Source organism: Cygnus atratus, chromosome 13 (assembly GCF_013377495.2).
Source record: "Cygnus atratus isolate AKBS03 ecotype Queensland, Australia chromosome 13, CAtr_DNAZoo_HiC_assembly, whole genome shotgun sequence".
Classification (NCBI taxonomy): domain Eukaryota; kingdom Metazoa; phylum Chordata; class Aves; order Anseriformes; family Anatidae; genus Cygnus; species Cygnus atratus.
In genome coordinates, this window is record NC_066374.1 from 18,672,408 (window position 1) to 18,699,610 (window position 27,203).

The following is a 27,203-nucleotide window of genomic DNA, read 5'->3' on the forward strand; positions in this document are numbered from 1 at the left end:
AGGAGGGAACTTGTAAATACTGAAACACATCCTAGCCTCTGGATGGGAGACTTTCAGTGGGAGGTGGCTTTTTTGCCTTTTCTGGGATAGAAGTAAACAGTTGCTCTTTCTTAACTGGTTATGACATTCTGATATGATAGCATCATATCAGATATTCTCTCTCTACATATAAGATATCATATCAGATACCATATATTCTGATATACCAGTCAGATATGATATTCTGAAAAATCATGCTGATCTGAGAGATCATGCTGATCTTGTACTGAGTTGTGTGCAGTGTTTAGAAATTAAAATCACACTGCAGTTACATTTACTGCAAGTTATTGTAACTTCAAAAGGAAGTTTATTACGCAAATGAATGGAAACCTGTCTTTGTCTAAGCAGAAAGAATGGTAAATTGGATTACCATGTCTAGTAAGACAATTCAAGAGAGACGGAGTTTGACAATGTTGAGAGTTACTTTGAAATGTAATAGCGAATATATGGAGAGTGTTTTGGCATTTGACTGGTACAGGCTGGGAAGGAATAGAAAGAGACAAAAAAAGTAGCATGTTTCTAAGGTGTGCTTCCCAATGGAAATTATTTTGTCCAGCAAACAGCCTTGAAACTATCAGCAGAGAGCGTCTTCTGAGGAATGCGTGAGATGAGACTGTTTTTTGACAAAGCAGACTGAAAAAGAAGACACTTTAGAGGCCAAGAAAGAAAGACTATTAAGCTCATAAATGCATGTATAGAAAGCTCGAAGATGCTAGAACTCAAGGTACACATTCAAATTAAATAATCTCTTTGTGAAAATGTAAGGATACAGAATTTATATAAACAATTAAACACACAGACACACCCCCGCAGGAGTACTGACTCAGTGTAGTAACTGCATGGACTTGGACCTGGAAATTAATTCAGTTTATGTGTAAGTTTATGCAGTATCTGTAGGATTTCTGGCTCATTTGCTGAAGAAATTAGAAGATATATAATAAAAGCAATTTTGCAAATGAAGTTCTGCAAATAGAGAAAGACTCATAATTAAGGCAACTGAATATTATTCCAGATAACTGAATTCTTATATAAATCTGAGCAAATAATTTACAATAGATTTTTCACCAAAGGCAAATAATTGTGTTCATTTTCTAGGTGCCAGCCCTGTATGAAGCTGTAGCTAGAGTTCTCAATAGCTCTGAAAACCTCAGCTATACTTAAAATCAAGAGAGACTGTTTTAAACTGAGTCTATAAAAGTAACAAGCATTCTGAAAAATCACATGGTAAGTACTTCCAGTTGAGCCCCAAAAAATAGATTTTTGGTGATTTTGGCCCAAATTTCTCTGTACATTAGATTCTTATCTATACAACTAGAATTGCAGTATCATTTTCACAAGTGTGTTTTGAGGATAAATTAATTAGTGTCTGTGAAGCACCCAGTAAGGCCATAAAAAAAATCTCATGATGAAATTAGTATCTCAAAGGAACACAGAGTTTAGCTGAAGTGTGGTAAATACGACATCAAACCCTACAATGAATGATAAGGATAAAAATGGAACTCTGAATACTTTCCATTCAGTGAATAGCATTCATTTTTCTCTTGAATGGAGTAGAGATCCTGTGGAAAAAAACTGCTATACAATCATGAGAAAGCCATTTGTAATTCATTACTCTGTTCTATATTTGATTCTGATTAATGTTTTCTTTTCCTATTCACATGATTTTTCTTTTATTCCCATTTATAGTCCTTTTTTCATATTTTTTTTCCTAAGCAGAACATAATGTCAGCAAAATTGATTATAAAGAACTTTCCAACCTACCATGTTATAGTGCCTTCACAATTAGGCATAGAAAACTCAGTCATTCACGGTGATTTCACTTCATCTAAAAAAAAAAATTTAAATGGGCAATTTTGATTGCAGTATTTGTCTCATGTCCTCTGTCAGCAGTACCCAGTTACTGCAGTTGTGTTGGCTACAAACTTATCGGTACGCTGCAGATGGAGAAGTACACCACAGCTCTTCCACTTAGTGATGGAGCCCAGCCTACAGCAGTGGTACAACACAGGCCCTGTCTGCTTGACGTTCTGCTGGAAAAGAGGGCAGTCTGGCGGAAACTGCAGGCCACATGACTGGCCACGACAATGCAGCCAACAAGTCTTACCTCCGCCACCTATGCCTTAAAGGATTAAATCGTACTCTGAGGTTGCATAAGCTGCTCAGAAAGTATACCATTCATACCCGAGAACTCCTGAAAGCCACCTGCCTAATATTGCACATTTCTGGATAGAAAGGAAAGTCACAGAGATCCAGACTGCTAGTGGGCAGGATGTAGTAGTCTTAATGCAAGTCAAAAGCACTGACGGTTTTACAATATATATACTGGACAAGGTGTAAATGACACTGATCTGGCATTTCCTGGATATCCCTGCATTAACCCAGAACTTAGACCAAGAGAGGCCAAGCCACAAGTAGAGCAGATCTGGCAATTAGGATGCAGCAGCACAGCAAGCAGTTTGTCTGTCTTTAGGAGTATGTACTGGGCTAAGTGTCTATGATGCCACAGAATTAAAATTAAATGCATTTTATGATGCTGTAGTGTTCTTTGTTAACTATAAAGACTAAAGTAATGTATCTAGTCATACAAAAAATTACTTGTTATTAAAATACAGCAGTCTCAAATTAATACGCATACATCAATAATTATGCTCTTGTAACTTTGATGGAACTTGCACATGCTGTTCATTACTATTCAGTGTCAGAGCAAAGAATAACACGGTGAAATAATACAAAACATCTCAACTAACAGGAATTACAACAAATCTGTAAATCACTCTCGGTTACAAATAAGAAACATATCACAATGCATATAATGACACTAAAACATATTTTAAATTGTCAGTACCAGAATTTTCTGCAGATGAGCCCGTGCAAGAACATCCAAGTGCCTGAAGTGCTACCATACACTCTAGATTTTATTGAATGGTTTGAGTTGAAAGGGATCTTAAAGATCATCTTGTTCCAAAGTTCTAGTATTAGCAGGATGTTAGGTTCCCAGGCACTATCCCTATGAATCTTACATCCTACTGATGTCAGAATGATTGTGAAGTGGGGGACTAGGGAGAGGAGATGGAAACCTTTGCCCATGGACACCTAGAACCTCATAAAAAGCCCTTGTTCAAATATAACAGTACATTAGCACTAACAAAGGGTAGCCAAATAATTATTACATTATCAACTCAAGGGAAAATTTTAATGGTATGAATAATTGCTACTGCAAGGCAGCCAGGATGTTCAGAAGATACCTACCTAGTCTGCTCAGTGAACAATAATTTATGAATGTAAGGGATGTGTTTTGTTTCTTGGATGATATTAATTAAAGTTTTATTTGAACTGAATCATAAGGGAGGCATATAACTCTTTCAGTACAAGACCAAGAAACATACCTTCCACTAATCATTTTCAAAGCACATTAACTAATGGTAATTAATTATATGCTCATATGTTTACCAGTTGCACATGAAGCCCTAGGTAAAACAGGCTTTTTTTTTTTTTTTAATTACAATCCTTTTATTTACATTAATGCTAATGAAACCACTTTCAGAAATCAGATTCAGCTTACAAAAAGAAATAGTAGGACACTGCATGAAAATACATTTTGATTTCTTGACAAATTAAAAAAAGAAATCATTTTCAGGAACTGATGCTTGTATTCTGTATTCTAACAGTTAAACTGCTTTGCTACTTACCAAACCCTCACTGGGCATAATGCTGGTGAGATGAACTACCTCAAGATGTGCTGACTGTGACACCAGAGAATCAGATGAGAGTGAAATGATGTGGTCACAAATTCCAGACAAGGTTTTACACTATGAAGAAAAACAAGTCAATATAATTACTCATATTCAACTGCAACTACTGGCAAAGAAGTTCTTCTTCTGAGAACTATCTGAGAATAAACAGATCATTTATCTCTTAGCATTGTGAAACCTACAGGTTGTCAAGGAGCTGGAAAGTCAAGAATGAGAGCTTAAGTGAACAGAAAACATCCATGTCAATAAAATATACATGCATGTACAGCTCTTTTGACCAAAATATTTTATTATTCACTGAGAACACCTAAGTACCTGAATTAATTTCTCCACCCTGATTATATGCACTTTGAAAAAAAAAAAAAAAACAAAAAAAAAACACAAAAAGCCTGATGAACTTCAACTCATCTGTTATTATGATGTACCAGTACAAATACAATGGAAGTAGAGTGAAACAGGCAAAATAAATGCCTTATACACCAACTTAATAACCTATTTCGGTTACCAAATAATCAGAGAAATTCCACGAACAATGGTAACTCAGTGAATTTTGCATTATACAACTTGGGTCTTTCCTTTGTTAAAAATAACACTGGCAGAAACAGTGCCTGAAATAAAATTCTTATGCATCTTCGAACACATCCTTTAACTGGTATTCTAGGTCAATATAACAACATAATAATTTTATGTTACAATGCCTTCCAGCTAAAGATCTCAAAACCTTAATGTGAATCCACACAAACACCTTCCAAGTAAGAACCATAGTGCATCAATGGTAACAGTGATAGTGACAGATTAAAACTATTCATCAAAGCCAAACAGCAAGTCTGTGGATCAGAAAGAAACTGATCTGGACTCTCAGAGAATTTTCATGTGTAAAGATTTATTCCCATGTTTGCATGTGTTCCTTAAAGTGTTCCTTCAAAAAGAATATGCCTAAAAATATTTGAACCTAATTTGAAAGCATTAATTTAGATGAATTCTAGAATGGTCTTCCCGTCAAAGTTACACTGTATGCATCTATTTTCCTTTGGGGGCTATACTCTCATTTTCACTAATTATTGCAAATGGTAGTGAAATCCCTTAAGGGAAGTTTTGTTTCAGGCATTTGCAAAACCATGAGGATTTCTAATATCTCATTTGACACTATACATATAAGTTAAACAAATAAAGTTGTCACAATGAATAAATTAACTGACTGAATTTATAGATAATATTTCAACTCACTGTATAGTACTCATCTGGAAAGTTAAGTACAGCTCTGCAGTACCGGATGTGGCATTGGCATTTTGTACCAGATGCAAAATGCAAAGCCTCACATTCAGGTATGCATGACTACAGCTAAAGGTCACCAAAATAACAGGAACACTTCTAGCAGTTTCAGCTTTGGGCCAGAAACCGTAAACAAAACTTTAGGTCTTGTCTTCTCCCACCACAGATATGGAAACTGGATGGCTCAAAAACTGTATTTTACTGCTAGTCTACATACCGCCTGATGGCTGTTCTGGCTGTGTGTATATACTTTCAGCCAGCTTTTGAATTACTATCATATCAAAATACTATTTTGATTTCAAACTAAGGCACCCTCTTAGGCTTTGACATCTTTTTAAGATCATACACACAGATGAGGTACAGACTAAATCCACAGACAACACAATCTACTTTCTTATGCTTTATAATTTTACAGTTGTCACCTGCAAATACTTTCTCAGTAAATAAACTTTGGAACTAAATAAAAAAGTTTTCAAACAAACTTAATCTTATGAATCTTTAAGATCTCACTACAATTCAGAAAGTTATTTAAAGTTGAAAGTTATTGAAAGTTGATGTAGGAGATTAGCAGCAGGAAAATACTCAATAATAATATATTGGAATAATTAAAAATACCAGTTTGCCGTAAAAGTAGTACAGCAGATACAAGACAGACCTGACATCAGTTACAAATAATGCAAAGGCTGAGACAGTATTGATGGGAACAACTGAGGAGAATTCATGAATAACAGCACAGGGATTGGAACTAACATTTGATCTAACACTGTCAATATGAGGAAACACATTAGCATATGCTAAAGTATTTTTAGCATAAAAAAATAGAAAGCACTGAAATCCTATGTACTAGTTCCAAAAACACTGTGAAACTAACTATGTTCGTGCTCTCTAGATTGTGCAATACCACTGAACTTAAGAAAATCTCAAACAAAAATGGGTGCTTCATGAAGTTCAGTACCTGATGCAGTGGAACTCTACATACATTTCTACAGGCTGTCTAAAACTATTTATTACGCTCCTGAAATGTGCCGTGACAAGAACAGAATCTCTAAGACAGCACTAAGTCTTTAACAAACCACAGAAACTTGTATGTCACAAAAATATTTTACTATGGCAGCTACTGCTAGGTCTGTACAATGAATTTAAGTTCATGATCTGCATTTACTGCAGAGAGAAAGAGCGACTAGCAGGTTGGCATTTTTAATTATCATAGGTGTACTGTATATATATATGTATATATATATACAGAACCGAGAGTCCTATAAAACATATTTTGCTGACCAGACATCCAGACAAAAGAAATCTGACTCTCAGACATGTGCTGTTGTTTGTTAATTGATCCTGAAAACTACTCCTTCATAATTTATCTTTTCCTGTAACACCCGAGTTGCAGAGTAGATACAGTCTACTCATATGACTCATGCAATCACATCATCTGAGGATACACATGCCTAGTGTGGAGCTCCTCCAAACAAATCTACACCTCACTGTAGCTCTCTGGTAACCGATGAAGAAAGTCAATCCTGAATCATTGTTTTATACATCTGCCTTCACTACTCTACTATATCTTTCATAATATCTTTCAGATTTAAAACAAAGTTCCATGTGGTGTGGAGTTAGAGATCCTTAGTCTCATAAATGTAAAATTTTACTTTAGAGTATCACAATTATTTTTCTGGAGCATTTTCTTTTATTTAATGTTTTTGATTATTTTTAAGAAATAAAATAAGACCATAAAGGGAATTAATAATTTACAAAGCTCATTCTCTAATTCAGTATCCTTAATTTTTATTTTATTTTTTAAGATGCTGTGAGAAAGACGGTGATTCTTCTCACTCCACTTCAGAGTTATGATAATGAACATGATTTTCAGAGCCTGGATGCTCTGCATTGGGTAGCTCCAGGTGATTTTGATCAGGCTGTGGCGAGTTCTATTGTCTTCGGATCCAGGCTCCTTAGGGCTCATCACACTTTCATTGCTAAGCCTAGAAAAGACTTATAACTGAAACATTTCTCTCCTTTTCTACCTTTTCATGCTTCTATCCAGAACAGGTAGAAAAGTCAAAAGTAACATTCCTGATAAAATGGAGTTCTAGAAGTTGTATACAGTTAGAATTACAAGTCATGGGTTAAAAGATGTTTGTATATATATATACATTCCAAATCCCAGAAGATTTCAGGTGCTTTTAGAAGTTCTTTTCAGAATCAGGTTTGCAATAGTAAGCTTTTTTTTGTGACAGTCACTGCAGGCTTTCAGAATTTAACAGCACATCAATGTTTTATGGCAAATTTTAATCCCTGCTGGAAGCAGAGTATGTGTAAAAGGCTTTAAAAAAAAAAAAGTCAGGAACTTGGTTAGAGCTTGTCAAAAGCTTATCTGAACTTGTAAATCCTTTGAGATTTCCCTTTAACAATACATTTTAACTCTATCTCACTGTCAGTATAAGCTTTCTGTGCTGGTACCATGAAAATATAAAGTATTTGCACTTAAAGGCCAATATCCAATCAATAACTTTGCATGAGATTCTTCCATTTCCCTTGAGTCATTAGATTTTTAGAGTGCTGAAGGCTCTTACAGTGTTCTCAGTCTGACAACCAATGAAATTAGTAATGCAATAGGTGATGGATCCATTGATGGAATTCCACATCAGCAATCCTAGTAAGAGTACTACACTTTTAAGAATGTATCATCTCATAGTACCATGAAGCTTCTAAAACAACCTGAGAACAATAATTATTTGCAACTAACTGCAGGTATGACAGAGAGAGCATTACTCCAGGGAACTGTGTGGAGGGGGGCTAGAAAGGGAGTATCCAGTAGGTTAGTACGACTAGAGAATACCATAGTAGAATACATAGATTACTTACCACATGAAGAATTTTATTTTCTGTTTCATACACTGTACAATCCTGTGGTAAAATAAAATAAAATAAAAAATAAATAATTAAAACAACAATTAATTAAATTTATTTTAAATCTCCTATTGAGAAAGAAAAGCATACTTTATGCTGATAGCTCTCTCTTACAGATTTACCTGTAAAGACAAATGAGCTCTTTAGTTGTCATGCCCAAAGGATTATTTCATAAAAGTATCCATACTTCTCTTGTGGTTGTCTAAGCTCCAGGATCTATTTTTCCATTTATAGTAAGGAAAATCCTGTGCTCAATACCAACAATAATATACATGTAAACCAGGGGGACAGATTTGTGACAGCAAGAAAAAAATAACTGAATATAATTTATCTGGCATGCTGGAAATTCACTGATAATCAGAGCAAGAGAGACATTGCCTGGCCTTGCCAGGCAGAACGCTTGCTAGCTGTTGTACAGGTTGTGTGGGATGCAGTCACGTCAGAAGTACAGCAAGGTAGGCTGTGTTACTATAAGGCATGGGAAGGAAGAGAAAATAAATATATTGAAAAATACAATGTTAAAGTTACTAAACATAGTGTGTCCACTTTGCAAGTTTTTTTAAGGATAATAAATCCTAGCAATCCACAACTTATTAGTCCCTTAACTCACATTTTTATTTAACAGAATTTCAGGTGGCTAGAACACTACTTGCTTTTTTGAAGCTTTTTCCTAAAAGAGATCTACCATCCCTACTGTTATTTAATGTTTGATGATTTTTTCAGAAAGATCCTATATTGCAAGACAGAGTCACGGCAAGACAGTATTCAACCCTTTGCTACAGAAGAGGGCCAAGTGCTCTGAGGCAGCTCTAATTCACCTTTCTCCTGCCCGTCAGCACCCCGAACAGCCACCCCAGCCCTCAAGATGTTTTAGTAAAAAATTAAAAGGAGCATAAAGAAAACACAAGTTGGCCAGGCAGTGTGAGAAGAAAATAGAAACGCCTGGAACTCCCCACAAACCTGGTCACCTCTGAGGGCAGCCACAGCCAAGCCCGTGGCCCTGGCGGCCCCAGCTCCAGAACCTTCCGCCATGTGCCTGAGGCATGCAGCCCACCAGGCTCCTATATGGTGGGCGCCCGCCTGTGATGCCTACCTGCTGTGTCAATGGGGTGCTTTTATGTGACAAAATAAACGCAGTTAAGTGCTGAGGCCACATCCAGCTCATTAGCCTGCTCCCGTGGGGCACCGCATCAAGGAAGGTGTCCCTCGGTGCGCCCGAGGCTGCTGCAGGGCAGCTTCAGCCTGAGCGAGCCCCGCAGCCCCGCGCACAGGCCTGGAGCACAACCGACTGTCTCAGCCTCAAATCTAAGCATCAAGTTCATTTTGGAGGACTGGCACTTCTGTAGAGAAATTAATTTCTGAGTGAAGACTGTTTTCAAAATACTGTCACGGAATAAAAGTTAAAACCAGATTGTGAGTGCCAAGGAACACAGAATTTATATTAGCATTTCATGGTCAAGCATCCCTTTGATGTTTCTTCTGTATTCATACTGTTATTTTCTTCAGCACAAAAAAAGATTTCAATTAGTCAGTTTGGTTGGCATTGCCCAAGGCAGTTTTCCCTACAACTTGTACACACTTCAAACAGCATACCTTTAACCCTTCAAGTACCAAGAGAAACAAATGATCACAGGACAGCTTACAGCTTGACTTCAGAGCTAATGGTCCTATCTAAATTATTCCTTTAATTTCTGTGCTAGAAACACAATATGAGCTTAATTCTGAATGAGCTTAATTAGTTCAGGTCAAAGACTTGTACAGTAAAACTGAAATTTTACTGTTTTGTAGAGCAGAATTAATGTTAGCTATACTTAGGTTGCACATTCAAGATTACATTAGCATTAAAAATGTTAATGGTTTTGGGATTCCTTCCAAATTATATGCATATTGACTTTTTTTTTTTTTTATACATCAGACTATTTTAACTGAGAGGTTAAAAGCACTTGCAGTATTATACTAAAAATATTATGATATGTAGGACAATATTCTCCTATGTTGTTTTTTTTTCTTGATACATAGCAATGCACTGGGGATCTCATTTTAAAAAAATAAAAATTATAGATATATATATATATTCTTCCAGGACTAACATTTATAGAATATATATATATATATATATTTAGAAAATATGTATATATTTAAAATTTTATTTTTATTTAAAAATATATATATATTTAGAAAATAAATAATACTTCTAGTGATATTCTTTCTCTGTCCTGCATAAACAAGAAGAGGTTAAAAAAATGTGGTTTTTTATATTATTTTTATTTTATTTAGAGTTTAAAACTTTTAAAAAATAGTAGCTGCATTATATTTCTCTATTAGCTGCATTCTATTTCTTTATGTGAAACAGTAAAATAAAGGAGCTTCAAAATAGTCACAGCAACAGTATTACATAAAAGCCAGCTTCTGCACTATCCAGAACATCCTATCTTTCAAAGGTACAGGACACCTTCACAACTCTGATAAGGTAAAAGAGCATGTTTCTGAATACTGATAAAGAAAAAAAAAGATTAATAGGACTTGGATACAACATTCATAATTTTAGTTTACAATTCTGAAAGTGATTGCAAGTACTGCTGAAATTTTCAGATACTGTAAAGAATATTTTATGACAAGTCTTGGGGACAGTTAACACATAGAAGTACTTATACATGTAAAATATTTAGTTCATTATCTTAGCACAATAAAGCAGCATGAGTTAAGTCAAGAAACAAAAGAACCCCTATGATGGAGCAGGTCTGAAAAGAACTTAAAACTTTGTATTTGCCAGTTGAATGCCACTTCCCAATATCACACTTCAGTAGAGACCTACTGCAGCCTTTGAATGGTGGACATGACAAAATGATATTTAAAATATGTTGCTTGCATACATAACATTGAACATTTCTGGAATCCACACATTAAAAAGAATGAGACTGCTCTTAAATTAGGAAAATAGAGCCTGGTGAAGACACTAGAGTAACTCATTTTACCTGGTTTAATTAAGGTAAAGACTTTATCATAATCTACATTTAGAAAATGGTGAACAGATGTTTGATAACAGAACGTTCTTCTGCAAGCACAAGCATAACAAGACTGAGGGGCTGAAAGCTCAAGTCTGTGAAGTTCAAACTGAAAATAACACTCATGTTTTTAAGGGCAGCTGCTGAATCACAGAATAATTCAGGTGGAAGGGACTCTGAAGGTTATCTAGTCCAACCACCTGCTCAAAGAAGAGCTAATTTCAAAGTTAGACCAGGTACAGGAAACTTCTAAAAACCAATTTTCCATCAATTGCAATGTGAACTAGATAGCTTTTAAAACATACGCATCATCCTAAACACAAAGTATTTGAGTAAAAACAGGGAAAAAATCTGTGATATGATCTCTTAATTTATCTCAGAGAGGTTGATTAAACATGACTGATGTGGAAAACAAACAAAAAGTGTTTGGCTGTTATTGAAAAAAAATAGCTCGAGTTGTGCTGATGTTCTTTGGTAAGAATTTTTTTTTGTTTATAGAATGCTTGCTTCTATTGAAGCATTTATCACAGATTTAAACATCTTTGAAATTATCAGGAAAAAATAATCTGAAAACAGCTTCCACTAGAACAAGTGAACACTTTCTACTCAAGGAAAAATTAACCACTGGCTACATTTTAAGAACAAAATCCCTAACCTGTTATCTCCCAGTTACTCCACTTACCATTCCTCCAACGTAGCCACAATTCTGTATCAAAACCAAATCCAAACTCTGTTAAATTAATCTGATGGATTCATTTTCAGAACAAAAATAAGTTATTCTGCTTTAACACTGAAGTTATACTTCACAACTAAGTCTACAGAGAACTGAAATTTTAAAATACTCATCATGCTTTTATGTACATTATCTTCAACACATTTTAATGGATCATTGGACCTCAAAATCTATGCCTCAAAGTTTATGTAGTTTTTTACATAATGCTATTCTTTTTCCTCCTTATTTTAGTGAAAGGGGGATTGTGAGGGATAAGAAAACTGGACAGGTGTAAAACTAGAGAATAAAGATCCATTTTCTTATAGCCAGTATGAGAAGACACTATTTACAGACGAACAAATGGCTGATGACTCATCATAGCATTTACATGGCATGTAAATAATAATACCCAATGTTGCAATGCATGTATTTTGTTTAAACTTTGAATGAAGATCTTATTTCACACTTACTCAAAGATTATGACCTAACAGCTAGAAAATTTATTTCCTTTTTACATCTAAGATTATGCCACTAAGATACCTACAGTACATCCTAGCAAGAAAATACATAAGGATTGTCTGTATTAAACTGAGATCACACAGTAATGTCCCCTGTTTAAAAGGACGTTCACCTTGAGTGGCAGCTGTAAATAATACACACAAAGCATGTTAATTTTGCACAAAATATATCTTCAGGTTGAAAACATTCTTCACTCACTTAATGTGCTAAATGCATGGCCTTTGCTGCTGCTTTCACGCTGATTAGATATCTAAAACTTAACTCATTCATTAAAAAAAAAAGGACTATTAGAAAGGATAAGAGTATTAGAAAGGACCTGAGATCTAGGTTTCTGTTAGTTATGCCTTTCAATTAGTTATGCCTTTGAATTCATATTTTATCCTACAGTTAAGACCACAGTTTTGGTTTAGGTGAGACACCTTTGCTTTCACACATTAAGATAAATTTTCCTCAGATTTAGTAGCAACAAAACTGTCTCCCTAAAAATGATACTGCTTTATCTACACTTTTTGGTGCTAAGTTTAATATACTGTAAAAACAAGTTAATAGATGGCTATTAAACAATAAAGATCTGAAAATAAGATAAGGAAAAGACAAAACTTGACTTGACTTGTAACTGACCTGAAGTAGTAACTAAACATTTTTCATTTTGGAATGTATTGGAATTTACGGTAGAAGACAGATTGTTTTTAAGTTGTCAAAAGAAAGACAGCTTTTGCAGTGGAGTAGAAGAATTGAAGGAAAAAACAAACCCCAAACTATTGCTAGCAGAAAACTGAATTTCATCTGCCAAAACCAATCAAACGAATGGCAGAAATGAAGACAGCAATTCAAAATTATATGATTTCCACCAAGACTATAGGGAAAAATCAAACTCAAACAAAGTGCAATATCAGCTGAAGGGTGAAATCAAAATCCAAACTTTTTGTACTGTAGAGAAGTTCATTTTGCTTAGTCTGTAAATCAAAAATAGCCTAGTGTTATAAACACCTTGTAAGAGAAAGCTTAATAAAGATATATAAATAATTAAATGCCTACATAGGAATTTGTAAACCAGGAAAACAGAAGAAGGATCTTTGTTTTCCACTGCAAAAATGCATAAAGGACAAAAATTCTTAAAAGGAAAGAAAGCTGAATATTAGAAATTAAGGATAATATTGTAAAAGACAAAGACTGCTATTTTTTTCTCAGCCTCAGTTAGAAAATACAAATGCAAAATATTTTTTTTTTTTCCTGTAAGAACTAAAACAAAACTGAGAAAAAAAATAGTCTGCAGAACGCTACTACCTCTGGAAGCCTTTGTAACTAAACGAGTTCTATGACTACTCTACGGTGAGGCTACATGGAAAAGTTTGCCAGCATACAACAGAGGGAGGCAATGGAGCCCTTCTTTCGTCTTGCTTCCCCTCCTACACTCTAAAGTCTTCCCATCACTCCCGCAAAAAGAGACTATACAAGGAACGGAAAGATAAGGCTAAAACATTTTTTTTCTGGTGAAGAAAAAGCTTGGCAATGCTTTTACTATGTCGATTTTTAAGCAATGGGACTCAGAAATAGTGGAAGATAACCACTCCTACCTGTTGCACAATGGTTGTTAATTCCAGGCACAGTTGAACAATGTTGTTTTTCAGCAGTGAGTATTCTGTCACGCTGACAAATGGAGACCTGTGAGAAGGAAAGAATAGGTTTACATAATGTTAAGGATAAATCATGTTTACAGTATAAGCAATGGTATATAGTATAACAGACTAACGGTTAGCAAATTTATTTTCATAAAGGCAAATGTAATCAGGTCAGTTAATTGTTCTATGGTTTAGTCCAAAAAAGTCTTGAAATAATGAATGTATTTTTCTATAGTACAGCCTACTGTTTTTTGGAGTCTCTGTGGGCATTTAGAAGATATATGTAATACTGAGATCAGGTCTACAACACAGAATTGTGAATCACCTAACCACGACAATCTCCAGCAGCAAATCACACAACTTTTTTAAAATATGCCTTTGAAACAAGAAACAATGTTGGCAGGAAGGATGTAAAGTGGATTTTGGCCAGAACACCAGAAGTTATCATTCTTAAGGATGGTGAAACACGAGCTTCCAAAAAAAAAAAGTAGTCAAGATTTCTCGTGTATGGTTCATTAAAAAGACAACATTTCTAGAATGACATCACTCACTCTTCAGCAGCAGTTAGCACCTTAATTCAGAGAGCAAAGTAATGCATACTTAGTCACTAACAGTTTCCTGCACACTAGGATTTTCTGCAGGCTTTCCAAATTCTAGCTGAATCTGACCTCATTTGAATTTATAAGAACTGACAAGGTCGTAGCCCAAAAGAATATGACTGCTGGCATCAGGTTAGGAAGATGTCACCAGGATTATATAAATCCTGTGAAGGAGGGTGATTCACTCTCACTATGATTTCTAACGTGCCATTTATACATTCAAGAGCAGTCAGATTCCAGATAAATCTCTCCATTACTATAACTCTAGAAAACTGAAACAAAACATAAATTCCATGATATCATTTTATGTTTTGGTTTTTGTCTTCCTACAGCCAAAATTTTAACTACGTTTATCTGGAGCATTAATGGTAATCAGTTCAAATTCTCAAATTCTTGCTAAAAACTCCAATAAGAAACTTTTTCTTTCCCGACTAAGCAAGTAAGATAATTTACTTTTAATATTCTTAATTGATTAACTTAACTCCAGCTTATTTTGTATCTTTTTGATGAAAGAAAGACAGTTCAAATTCTATGATCTTTTCTTCCTCATCCTCCTTTCTGAAATTACCAATAATGGGCTACCATTTATGGCAGTAAGATACCAATTTTTGCAGAAAATACTATCAAACTGAAAGGAGTATGAACAAATAACTAGAGAATAATTTAGCAGCCTCCTAAGAGAAAAGAGTACTACATTTTGCCTGCAAAATTTTTGAAATTTGCACATCAAAATTTACAGCTAGAATTAGCAGAACTGATATTTTAATATTAGGATAAAAGGGTACAAGAACAAACTAAAAAATAAAAATGAGGAATTATTCTCATGGATAGAGGATCAAGGAAGAGTAAATTACCTGTCCAGCCAGGCTAGTAAGTTCTTGGCAGCACCTATCAGGTCAACTACAGAGGTAAGAAAATCATTTGGCAGTCGTCTGGAGGCCCTGCCATCATAATGGCCACTCCTCCTTCTACCCGTTATGAAGTTCTGAAGATTTTTGGCTGAGGCATTCAGCTTGTGAGAGAGAGTTCTCAGGTTTTCGGTCTCCAAACCATAATTCTGTGGGAAAAGAAGAAAGCAGACAATCAAATGAAGCAGGGTGTTGTAAACTATGTGAACGGAACCATGAGGTGAAACGTTCTAACCGGTACGTGGCTGAAAGGATCACAGATCTACGGATGCCTGGTGTCAGAGCAGCAACAGGCCGCTTTGTTTAAAGCCCACCCATGGTGCTACAGACCCCAAGCCTCTTGGTCCCACCACACACGGTCTCGCTCAGATTTGTATTAGTCCCCCTACTAACTTGTAACGACTTCACCTTAGCAGAGCTCCACTACTGCTTATGCCGTTAATAAGGTAAAAAACCTCAGGGAGTCCTAGAGACAGGCTTTTACGGGGTAGTTCCTTGCTGAACTCTGCTGCTGTTGGTGAACAGCTGTCACACCACAGATAACATAACATGTGAATGGTCAGGTCACGTCAGACCAAAGATGTGGTACTCCTGTCGCCAGTGAATGCCTAGGGACAAATCTGAGAAAAGAGCAGGCGTGTAGTCAACGTGTGAGTGGTTCAGAGTCTTCAGGCAATGACAGTGCCTTCATACTTAATAGTTCTTAATGGATTTTCTTCCACTGTTCTCATTCTCATGGTTTTTGTTTGTTTTTAACTTACAACTTTTCACATTTTTTAATTTTTTCCCTTTATGAAGGGACTTCAGCTCAAACAGAGTAACTAATTAACTCAGATTCACATAGAAAGTCTCAGGCTGAATTGAAACAGGATCTCTTGCTGCCACAACAGGATGTAGCATGGGAAAGATTTTAATGAGCACTTAAATAAAATCAGCTTTCACAGTATGAATTGATTGCCCACTATTATTTTCAACTATGCATATCTTATAGAGGATGACTGTTCATCAATATTGCATGTTAATTTTTCTGCCTCAACTTCTTCCTTGAAACTGAGGATAATGAACAACAAACAAATACGCTATCTTGCTGAATGCTAACGTGGATATATGTGCAAAGATTAAATATTTCCAACACCAAAAAGGGAAAAATATATGGAAGTCAAACAAAATACAAACAAATAGTAGGTAAAGTTGTTTTCTGAGTTTGGACCAGTTCTGGCCGGTGCATAGGCCCCTGCCTTCTCTGCCAGCCGTTCTCCCTCTCAAAGTTCACCCTGAAAAATGAAGGAAGCCCTCCACCTCAACTCTGAGGAAACCTACAAGGCATGGAAACGCTTTGGTACTTCTAAGTTAATTCACTACAAAGAGCTTACTTTTTAAAATACTTTTAAATTATTTAATTAATTAATTATAACAGAATTAATTTCAGTATTATATACATATCATGCCTAGAGCATCCCAGTCAGTCAATGAGGTTTGGAAGCATCACATTTAAGACTGAACAGGGAAGCAAATGAAAATTACATTGCCTTAGTTACAGACAAGAACAATTCTCTTAATCTTTTTTCCAAAACATTGTACAGTTAACTACAGCTTCACTGAAGTAAAGCACTCTATTTTAGAAAAGTTTATAGTTAAAAAGAATACTGTATTTGATATTAGTATTAGCATACAATCTGTTTGATATTTGTAACTAATCTTTCTTTTGTTAAAACACTGAAGGAATTCCCTCTGCTATTTCCCTCCCCTTTTTCTGTCACTTCTCCTCATGCAAAGATGATGAGTAAGTGGGTGTATTGCAACGTCTTCACCAGCTAGCAAACTGTACTAAGCAGCGTCCCGTTTCCCCTCGGGAAAAGTTTGATTTTGCATACTCAACAGCATTTTATAACGATGATAAATCAGATCCTCCTGTTTTTATTTCCCAGTCCAACCTTGATTATCCCTGTGGTAACAAACACAAAATGTTTCTCCTAGTAATTAATTACTGCTTAAAAGCTCAGGGAATCTGTCAGTTTGCTTTCAAGGAAGGGCACGTAGGAAAGGAAAAAGCTTGACCAGTGAATCTCCGAAAAGTCAGTATGCTTTCACCGGAGTAAAAGTCTGAGTCTTGAAGAAAGAGGGCTAGACACTACCAGTGCAGTCAGCTGGACTGAATTTTATAGATTTGCTCAAGTCACCAGAAAATACAAAATGTGTCTGAGGAAATCCACCTAATAAACAAGGTTGTTTTATCGTAAGTTTATTAATTAGCATACCAATGGGAGCCTTAATTAATGTCAATATAAAATTTTAAATATAGCAAAGCGTAGATAAAATATGTCCATAAAGATGATCAGAAGATTACAGGAAATTTTTCAGCAAAGTAAGAGTGCTGATGCAAAGTAGTGATTTAGCTGAGATTTAGGTACAATAAAGGGGAAAAGATAAAATATTACAGAAACAACAATGACTCAACATCTCTGTAGAAGACAAAGTAAATTGCACTAAATTTAAGATTGAACACCTGAGATGTTCAAATAAATGAAACAACCATAAACAACTATAAAATTGGAAAAAGAAAGGTTAAAAATAATCCTTGAAAGTATCTTCCCCAAGCACGTCCTCCTCCTTTGCTGCATCACAGCTCACCTCATGCCACCTGCACGTTTCTCTCCCTGCTGCCAACCTCCTTTGTGACAAGTTTGCCTGGCTGCATGCCTGATGCCGTGAAGCCCTACAAGACCCACTGTGGCATTGTGTTAGGAAACCATCAAAAGAAGCCAGGGCTCCTTTCAACCTGCCCTAGCCACTAACCAAGGTGAAGGGATATAAAAGAGATTGTCTCAGAGGAGACAAGAACAAACAGGTGGTCACACACACAACTTTGAACTGCATCCATTATGATTTGGTGAAGGTACTTAAAAACAAGGATGGAGAAGTTGCAGTTTATGATAATGAATAAGTAGGTGGTAGCCCTGTTCTCTATATATGACACAGCAAGTATTCAGATCTCTTCTAATTCCCGTAGGCATCTCATCTGCATGATGCTCACAGATAGACTCAGACCTGCCAAACTAAATCATTATCATGGCTACCATATCAGACCTCAGTTTTCACAGCTATATATTCTTCTCTCAGTGTTAAATATGTACTATTATTGTGAAAGACAATGTAGAAATGTTGTTCTTGAGCTTGTAAAATTCTATCTCTTGCAGGTGATTTTCTTCTTGCACGTAAATCCTAGATGTAAATCCTGCTTAAAAAAACCAACCAAACAAAAGAGAAGAGCAACAGAAAAACACATACACAACATCTGAAAGGGTTCAGGAGAGTGCCACTAGCATAACCAGGATTATTCCTAATAACAAGTCAGAAAAAAAAACAAGGTTTGCTTGGTTCCCTGTTTCTATTTCATGACACTTAAGGTTGTTACGTTGTCTTTTTTTGTTGTTGTTGTTCAATTTACTTGATTAGTGGCAATGGACATACAGGTTTAGACAGCAAATACTGACTATTAAAGTGACCCCAAGCACTGTCTGACTAGAAGAGTTACACAGCCATGCACTTTGTCAAATTACCCTAAAAACTTGAGTTTTGACCATGGCAGTAAAGCAGGCAAAAGGAGGCAAAGCAGGCCTGATAGGTGCGTTGCAGAAAGGACAACCTCTAAAAAAGGATTAAAATAAGAGTGAATCTGGAACACAGAGGTGTGACTGGCAGATCTACCAGAGGTTTACTTCATGTTTTTCAAGTAAAAGCACTGTACAAACAGTAGGATTTTTTACATCCACTGAATATAGTATATGGCAGTGTTAGTACCTTCACGTAAGATGATGATTACCTTACATGAAGATGATGTGGTTTGCTCAGTGACAGACTGACTCAGTAGTATATTTTACATCAGAGCTCAGCAATTCCTGGTGCCAAATTCAATGATCGGAGTTGGAGAGAAGGATTTCAAGAAGTAGAAATTAAATGCAAATGTGAGATCAGAGCCAGACGGGCTTATTATGGAAGAATATAATTAGTAATGATGCCAAGATGAAACTGTGCTTAAAGTGATGCTTGACAGTGAGCTGTACAACTGAGACTGAAGTCTGCTTGCTGTCTGTAAAACATTTTTCAGTTTTAGCTATTACACCCTCTAAGAAAATTTGCTGATTTTTGAACCGTTCATGAGGTTTTCTCACCATCCCCCTGCTCCTGTTGAGTCCCAGACGCTTGCTCCAGCGTTATTCCCAGTGACGGGGGTTACTGGAGGGTGGGAAGAGGGAGGAGACAGGACAGATAGCCTCCACGGGTTTTGCAGTTGATTGTTTTTTTGAAGTCCAGAATAATAATAATAAAAACAAAAACGTGGCTGTTGTCAGAAGCCTTAGCATAGCAGGAGACAGGAGAGAATACCAGGTTGTTTGAACAGCCCGAAATAAACTGTTGTTTTTACCAGTGAGATTTTATTTTTATTTCCTTTTAAAGCAGAGTAGAAGGAATAAGATCTAAGTTGGTGAATATTCAGTGTCCAATATGCCCTTTTAACTATACGGAAAAATAGGAAATCTGTATCCAAACAGATATTTCTTCCTTTTTACATTTTAAATCCCAAATGAATGAATGGCTAAGTACACTGTGACAAGGAACCCTCCCGCTCTGTGTCCATAGCACAATTATAGCTGAAACCTGCTTGTTGTGTACACACATTCTGGTATGAAAGTTCCATTTTTAACAGTGGAAAATTGATTTTTCTTCATCCATCTGACAATGTGACTCATTTGTTTACGTGTTAAAGTAGAATGAAACAAAAAAATCTTCAGCTACACTTCAAGTGTTTTCAGATCTTATTGCACATATGGAATAACATGAGAAATTAGTATGTAACGCTAATAACATGATCTGTGATGATTTTTGCTACTAGGATAAAATAGCACAATCTTTTTTAGCAAACATTAAGGTAAAAAATAACTACTACAATGGAAGAAAAAAGTGTTAAGCAATTTCTTGTAATCACTCATACCTGGAGATCAAAACAGAGTGAGAAATAACTGCAATATAAGAGTTATGTACTTAAAGATACTATTAATAAATGCATTTTTTTTTGCTATAGTGACGTAGATTAAATAAGCATGCACACTGAAATTTTTCAGCATATAATTTTAGCTAGTTTATACTGCATACGTAATGACTATGACATACTTAAAAGCAGATTTATTTTTAATTATAGTAGGGTTGTCTGATGTCGTCATTCATGGAAGTAAGTAGGGGGTGTGATAAACGTGTAAATCACCTCATGGATGCATGTAAAGCTTTTTCTGTAGGTGATGTTTTGTGAATGTTACATTTTTCACGGGACTAGAAGGTGTAGAGAAATAAAAGCACGGAGCAGGAGATCTGACAGAAGAGGTTAAAGGAAACAACCCTGAGTGAAAATCAAGCACCTTCTGTGAAGCTCACCATGTTCAGGCATTTAAAATGCCACAGCCTCAATACTGTGCTATGCTCATGTTCTTTTTTGTGACACAATCGGCACCCAATTCATCAACACAGTCCAGCAGTGGTCGCCGTAGGTGCCAGGTCTGAGTTGCAGGGGGCAGCGGGCCCTTAATCCACCCACATGTAGCTCTGCCTCCGCCCCCGTCGGTCCCAGCCTGCCCGAACACAGGAAAACACGCTCAGCACATTGCCAGCCCTGGCAGCAACACATCTGGACTCATGACATGCTCTACTCCTCCTCGGGGCTCCATTTCCCAGTTGCTTTGAAGTGATGTATTTGCGAACCACCACAGCGAGACATTGCCGTGCCCTCCTCAAGTCCCAGCCCGGACCCGCAGTGAGCTGGACAGGGAATTTAATTTAAAAGCTCAACCTTCAGGCACATCTTCCCCGCTACAGACAGGTTTTCGACCAGACCCATTCTCAGATTACACAATCGACTTAAAATTGCTGTGGACGCACAACCTCTGAAGCAGCTCTGCGGGGATGCCCTGGTCCCGTCCCGGCTGCCTGCTGGCCCCCACCAGCCCCCTGCTCCCCGGGGGCTCTGCGGCTGCCACCACGAGCCCTGGCCCCACCTGCCTCCCCAGGGCACGTAGCAGCACGTGGGGCTTGGAGCCGATGAGGAACTGAAGTCCCCAAAGGCAGCTCTGGGCTTCTGGAGTCCTTTGGGAAGGCGCGACGTGCCTGATGGGATCCCACGGCTCCCTGCAGGCTGCAGCGCGACGTGCTGCATCCGCGCAACGGAAACTGCAGCGCCCACGAGGGCGTGTATGCAGTTAGCGCCTACAGAAAATGGGCAAAACCAGCCTCTTTAAAAGCATAAATCCAAACCCACACGCTATAATTGTAGCATAAAGTTCTGACAGTTGAAAACAATGAAAAACTAGGTGGGGTTGCGTAGTGGTTTTGTTTTGTTTTTCCATTTCCTTTCTGGTTGTATACTCTTAAAGGTTAAATACACAGTATTAGCTTATTCTAAAATACTTGTATTTGTAAAAAGTTCTTTGATGTCATCAGGTAGACCCAATGTTAAGATTTTTTTTTTAATCGTATGTTTATGATACAAACGAAAGCCGAAGTTATCAAACTATTGCGAGGTCAAAGCCCGTTGGCCACTGTATTTCAGTCACGCATGTCATTTTTCCTCTCTAAGAAAAATTTACATGCTTAATCTCCTTTATGTAAATAGAAAATCAAAGGAGGTAAAATAAATTTTTCATGTAAATCACAGAGGACATTCTCTTAAAATTATCTGAACAAATAAACAAGTTTTACTATTGCATTCAAACACTAAATTAAAAGTATGTATAAAACCTCGGTTCCACAGAATATGGCCTACTTTACCTGAAATTATAATAAATACTTAAAGTGCTAAAAGATTGGTATTTTATGTGAACAGAGGTGACGTAAATTGAGCTGAAGGGAAGAATAAATTATACCCTGTAATTAGCATATTAAACTTGGTAGTGTTAAAATTCTGCTGGAGCTGTATGCAGATAGAAAAAAGCATTACTTGACTTGCAGCCTGCTGACAGCTACTCCTTTGGCATCACCAGTTCTTAGGGCATACTGGAGTCCACCACTTCATTTTTGACGCATTGTACTAAATATGGTATACCTGATCCTGGGGATCTGGGGAAAACCAAGCGTTGCATTACCTGTGACCGTTTGAGTCTGAAGGCTCAGAGCTGAGCAGAGCTGCCTGCCTGGGAGCTTGTAGCATGAGGCCTAAGAACTCCTCTGTCTAAAACCAGCCGGCAAAATCCATTAGTGACCATGTGAGCCAGGATACAAATTCAGGTCTAGAGACTGGAACCTAAAACTTAACACATTTCCTGAATGGCAAAAATGGGGCAATGCTTATAATAAATATATATATAACATGAAAGTTAGTGAAAGTTAAATATACATATATATATATATATATATATATATATAAAAGAAACACCCTGTTAGCAAATCTGTGTCAGATGTAGTTCACACAGTGTCAGACTTGTCGCTGCAGTAGTATTTTAATTGGGTAATGATCATGATCACACACTTGGTGAGCAAAGGAATGAGATTTCTGAATAATAGGCAATTGAACCCAACATGACCTAATTCTCAGAATGTCTTATCACAAACCTCCACTTCTGCACAGTTTAACTTCTCTGTCTGTAGAAATGTCTCGTGGAATTACTATTATAATAGCTTTTCCCGTTACTTTATAGCAAGGAGATGCCATACTGCACACCTAAATGTATTAGCACACAAAATGATACCTATTCTGAAATTACATTCAGATCACTTTCCTGGATTACAAAAGATACCTAGCTTACTAAATAGAGTGTGCTTTGCTCTGAGTTATGGCAAGCAAAAATATAGCTCACCTCTGGGTATGTGCTACTTAAACTAAAATATTCAATAATTTCATGTATTTTTGAAAATACATAAAATCCTAGCACCTGCTGTTTTACAAACTAGAAATAAATTCCCCTATTCAAAAAATACACGTTCGTGGCTGGGGACAGCAGTTCAAGAATATTGCCTGAACATGTTTCAGCATTTTCTTTGAAAGAACTCATTCTAAATCAGTAAATTAACAACAATATAATGAAAACAATCCTTATCACCTTCTTTAATAATATTTGACTATCAGTTTATTATGGCTGTTAAACTCCAGTATTATAACCTAGTTTATGTACACAGAACACAATGATATTTCATAAAAGTATGGAATTTATTAATTTAACTATGGTAATACTATGCAAATATGCAACATCATAATACAAATTAGAGTATATTATCTGAAACCCCTCAATTCTTTCCTGTGCAAAGCTTTCCTCCCCCTTGTGCTCCCTTCCATTATAATTATCCTACCTTTCTGAAGCAAATTGTGTCACAGTTCTTTCTTGCCTCCTAAGCCTATAATTTGGAGCTTGTCACAGTGCTTCTAAGCACTTCATGTACCTTCCTATTATCTTGTAATAGATACGTTAATTAAGATTAAATATTTTAACCCTATTTAAAAATGCAATGTTTGCATTATATTTTTAACTTCCAGAGGAAGCTTTAGCATCTCCATTGTCATTGATATGTATAATGTAATCAACCGTAATTAAGGTACCTTTAAAAAGTCATTTTACTGGGAGCGCCATGCATTGCTGATTCCAGAATTAGAACGCATGATAGTCATTCCTTTAACAATCTGTCTGGAAAAAGACCGTAAGACCAGCCCCTGAAGCAGAGTCATTCAGAACATAGATAGAATTTAAATAAAGTTGATAAAGTTTTAAGTGCTAAGACAGTCAAATGGCTGGACACCTGCTCAGAGCAGCCAAGCATGAGAAAAGCAGATGCGGGTGTATTGCTGTGGATACCTCCTCTGAAGACATGAAAAGGGTACAGGTAGAACGGGCCTTGCTATGAGTAGGGAAAAGAGATGGTCAAGACAAGAGCACTGACACAGTACACAAATATGTTCTTCACAGATCTCAGAAGGGCCGCTAGTTGTGCCCAGACTCGGCTCGCTATATACCAGGTTAAAACTGCAAGTATACTTGTTTCTATTGTGGACTGGTTAGGATGATCAAGAATTAACCAGTGTTCTTATCTTATCTCTTGCCTAAAGATTTTAAAGTAGCTTTTACATCATAGCTCTTGCTGCAGATCTCTGAACTGCATAAAGCCTTCTTGCTCTGCTTAATCCTAATGAAGACAACATGATTTTAATTCTGTAATATCCAAATACTCTCTACTTGGATAAGCTTGAATAAACTGGAACATCTTAATTTTTCTGTTCATATCCATATACATATCTACAGGGAGAGGGTAAGAATATATTACTATGGTACAAATATCTGAAACAGAAAGGCATTAGAAAATGAAGTTTGTTACATTAGATTTAAAAATACCCTACATTATACAACTAAAATACACAAGTATACCAGACTAATCAGTGTGAAAAGTATTTTCGTTTTTTTAAAATGCATTTTTTTCTTATATTTTAATTTGCATCTTTAGATTACACATTTAGGAAGAACTTGATTTTTTTTTTTCTGTTTATCAATAATTAAAGAGCTATGCCCTGCTATTTATCATAAATGTATATATTTGTTTAATAAATATTTAAAACTATTACCTTCACTGGAGGTATGTAGCAGGGACTATAGAACAATAGTTGGAAAGAATGGTGTTTGAAGATTTTGTTAAGCAAGATGTAGTTAAAACCAACTTTTTTATTTTCTAGATAAAAAAATCTTGGATATTTGTTACAATGAAATGGTTTGGCATTACAAATGGAACAAGAGGATAGGACTAAAGATATATTGAGTGTCAGTTGCACTATATCACTTGCTTGGAATCATCTTCTAAAACATTGAAACTGCTACTTATCTATATGTACGCTTTCACAAAAACTTTGAAAAAGAAAGCTTCTTGAGGGAAGGTTCTCATCTCATTTGAGAAGAGGAGCATGGACATTTCCTTCTGAACCATCACCAGAGTTATTCCTCTGCAGGCAATGAACCTTCACTTTCAGGACCAGAAGAGACTGAACCTCACCTATGCTTAAAATAGTACTTTAGTTTATCTCAAAGAGAGGATGCTTTTACTACTTTTTCTTTGAACTTCAGCAGCATGCCTCTGAGCAGTTCTTCACTGCTCTTCTGCTGTACTTTAATTCACATTTTCTGCTCTGCTCCAACTTCACAAAGGGCTGGGATCTAAACTCCCTGGAAGTGAATTTGCATTTAAAAAAAAAATCTCCATTTTAAAATGCATTTAATATATTCTCATTTTTTGAGCGAAACACTATTACAACAGTTCGAAATAATGAAACTTTCTCATAAACACACTGACATAAAACTGACTGTTCTGCACCATCCATACATCATTGTCCCATGTCAAGCTGATATTTGTGCATATTTAACAGCTTAATGTTGACTCTCAGAAAATACACCAGCAAGAAAATAAAGCTGTGGCAGCACTTCTTTTCTGATATGCACAAAATCAAGACCAAAGAGGATGAGGGAAAGTTAGTCTGTTTCGCGGCTTCTTTTCACGTCACAAGATAAATTGACTCCAATTACTTTACTTCAGTATTAAGTAAGGCCTGATCTGCATATGGTTTCAATTAAAAACCATATGTAAGCCAGAGCTCTGTGATGGCTTGACCTCTGCCATATGTGCTATGCACAATAAGGTGACTGGGGATACAGTGGTAAATAAACAAGACCAAAGGATTTTAGAAATGAGAACTAAGTATTGCCTGCATTAGTGGTTACCATGCTTGCAACGGTTGTGTCCCAGCACGTGCCGTGCTGCGTGTTCCTGCCAATATGTTACATCTTTTTTTAGGAATATTTAAACTACACCCAAATCCTTCTTTAAATTTCCTGTTGCAAATCCATGAAATTCCACTGGCTTTATTTCTCGGACAGAATGTTTCAAGACTATACCATGCCTTTCCAGCACTCCCTGACCCTTATACGTGTTCACCATCCCTCTCAGCAAAACCTAATGAAGGCACAAATGTGGAGCATGCTGTTCGATAACCACAAACCGTTATTTTTTCACTAAAATCTTGTGACCAATTAACCTTAGGTATTTATTTAGCAATAACCATAGTTTTGTGGAAGAATCAACCACCCAATAATGGGAAGTTATTGGGTTTCTTAAAATTCTTTAAGTATCTCTTAAAATTAATTATAAGACAAGTGCAAGACTACAGAGGATAAGAGATGCAGTACATCACACAAATTGACAATTCTGAACAGCAGTGAAATGTTCAAAGTTCAAAGAACAAATGACAGGTTTGTCTTTTGGAAATATAACGTCAGAACTGAACGTTTCACTTAGTATTTTCAAAGATTTTATCTTAGGTTTTTGCAAAACTGGTAGTTCCATGTAAAAGTTTTATCCATCAAGGAAATTATGTTACATATGACAAAGAGAATCATACAAGAAATTAAATTAGTAACAAGATTCCTTTGGACTAATGTCAATGATACGATAAAAATTATTTTTTTGTCATAAATTTGAAGGCCACTCAAGCAACTCCACCCAACAACTTCATGTATATGTGTATATACATGTATGTATATGAATTTATGCAAAACTGATCAGAAAATTAGTCAGGAATTCAGGCAGCTTATTGCAAATCATATTGTAACAGACTAGTACCAAAAATATTGTGAAATTGTATTTGTGAAAAAAATTGCTTCTTGTGAGTGAGAAAAGCAATTTTTCATTTTTTTTCCCCATCATGTAAAACAATCATTCTTGACTTACATGTATTCCCTGTACTTTCTTCCCACTGCAAATTTCTGTGGTATATTGCTACCTGTGCAATGTAACATGCATTGCATCATTCAGTATGACTTTCAAATCAGGACCCTAAGGAAAAAAAAATCT

General features: G+C 36.2%; 1 protein-coding gene across 1 annotated transcript in view; it reads right to left on the reverse strand.

Moving 5' to 3' along the window:
* The window catches only part of LOC118245408 (connector enhancer of kinase suppressor of ras 2-like), a 174,317-nt gene that overhangs the window by 78,482 nt on the left and 68,632 nt on the right, over nt 1-27,203 (reverse strand). The window contains exons 3-6 of the mRNA XM_035541600.1: nt 15,285-15,487; nt 13,787-13,874; nt 7,929-7,970; nt 3,729-3,848 (exon numbers count right to left, since the gene is read on the reverse strand). Coding sequence (XP_035397493.1) covers nt 3,729-3,848; nt 7,929-7,970; nt 13,787-13,874; nt 15,285-15,487 — 453 coding nt within the window. The remainder of the gene's footprint in view (nt 1-3,728; nt 3,849-7,928; nt 7,971-13,786; nt 13,875-15,284; nt 15,488-27,203) is intronic.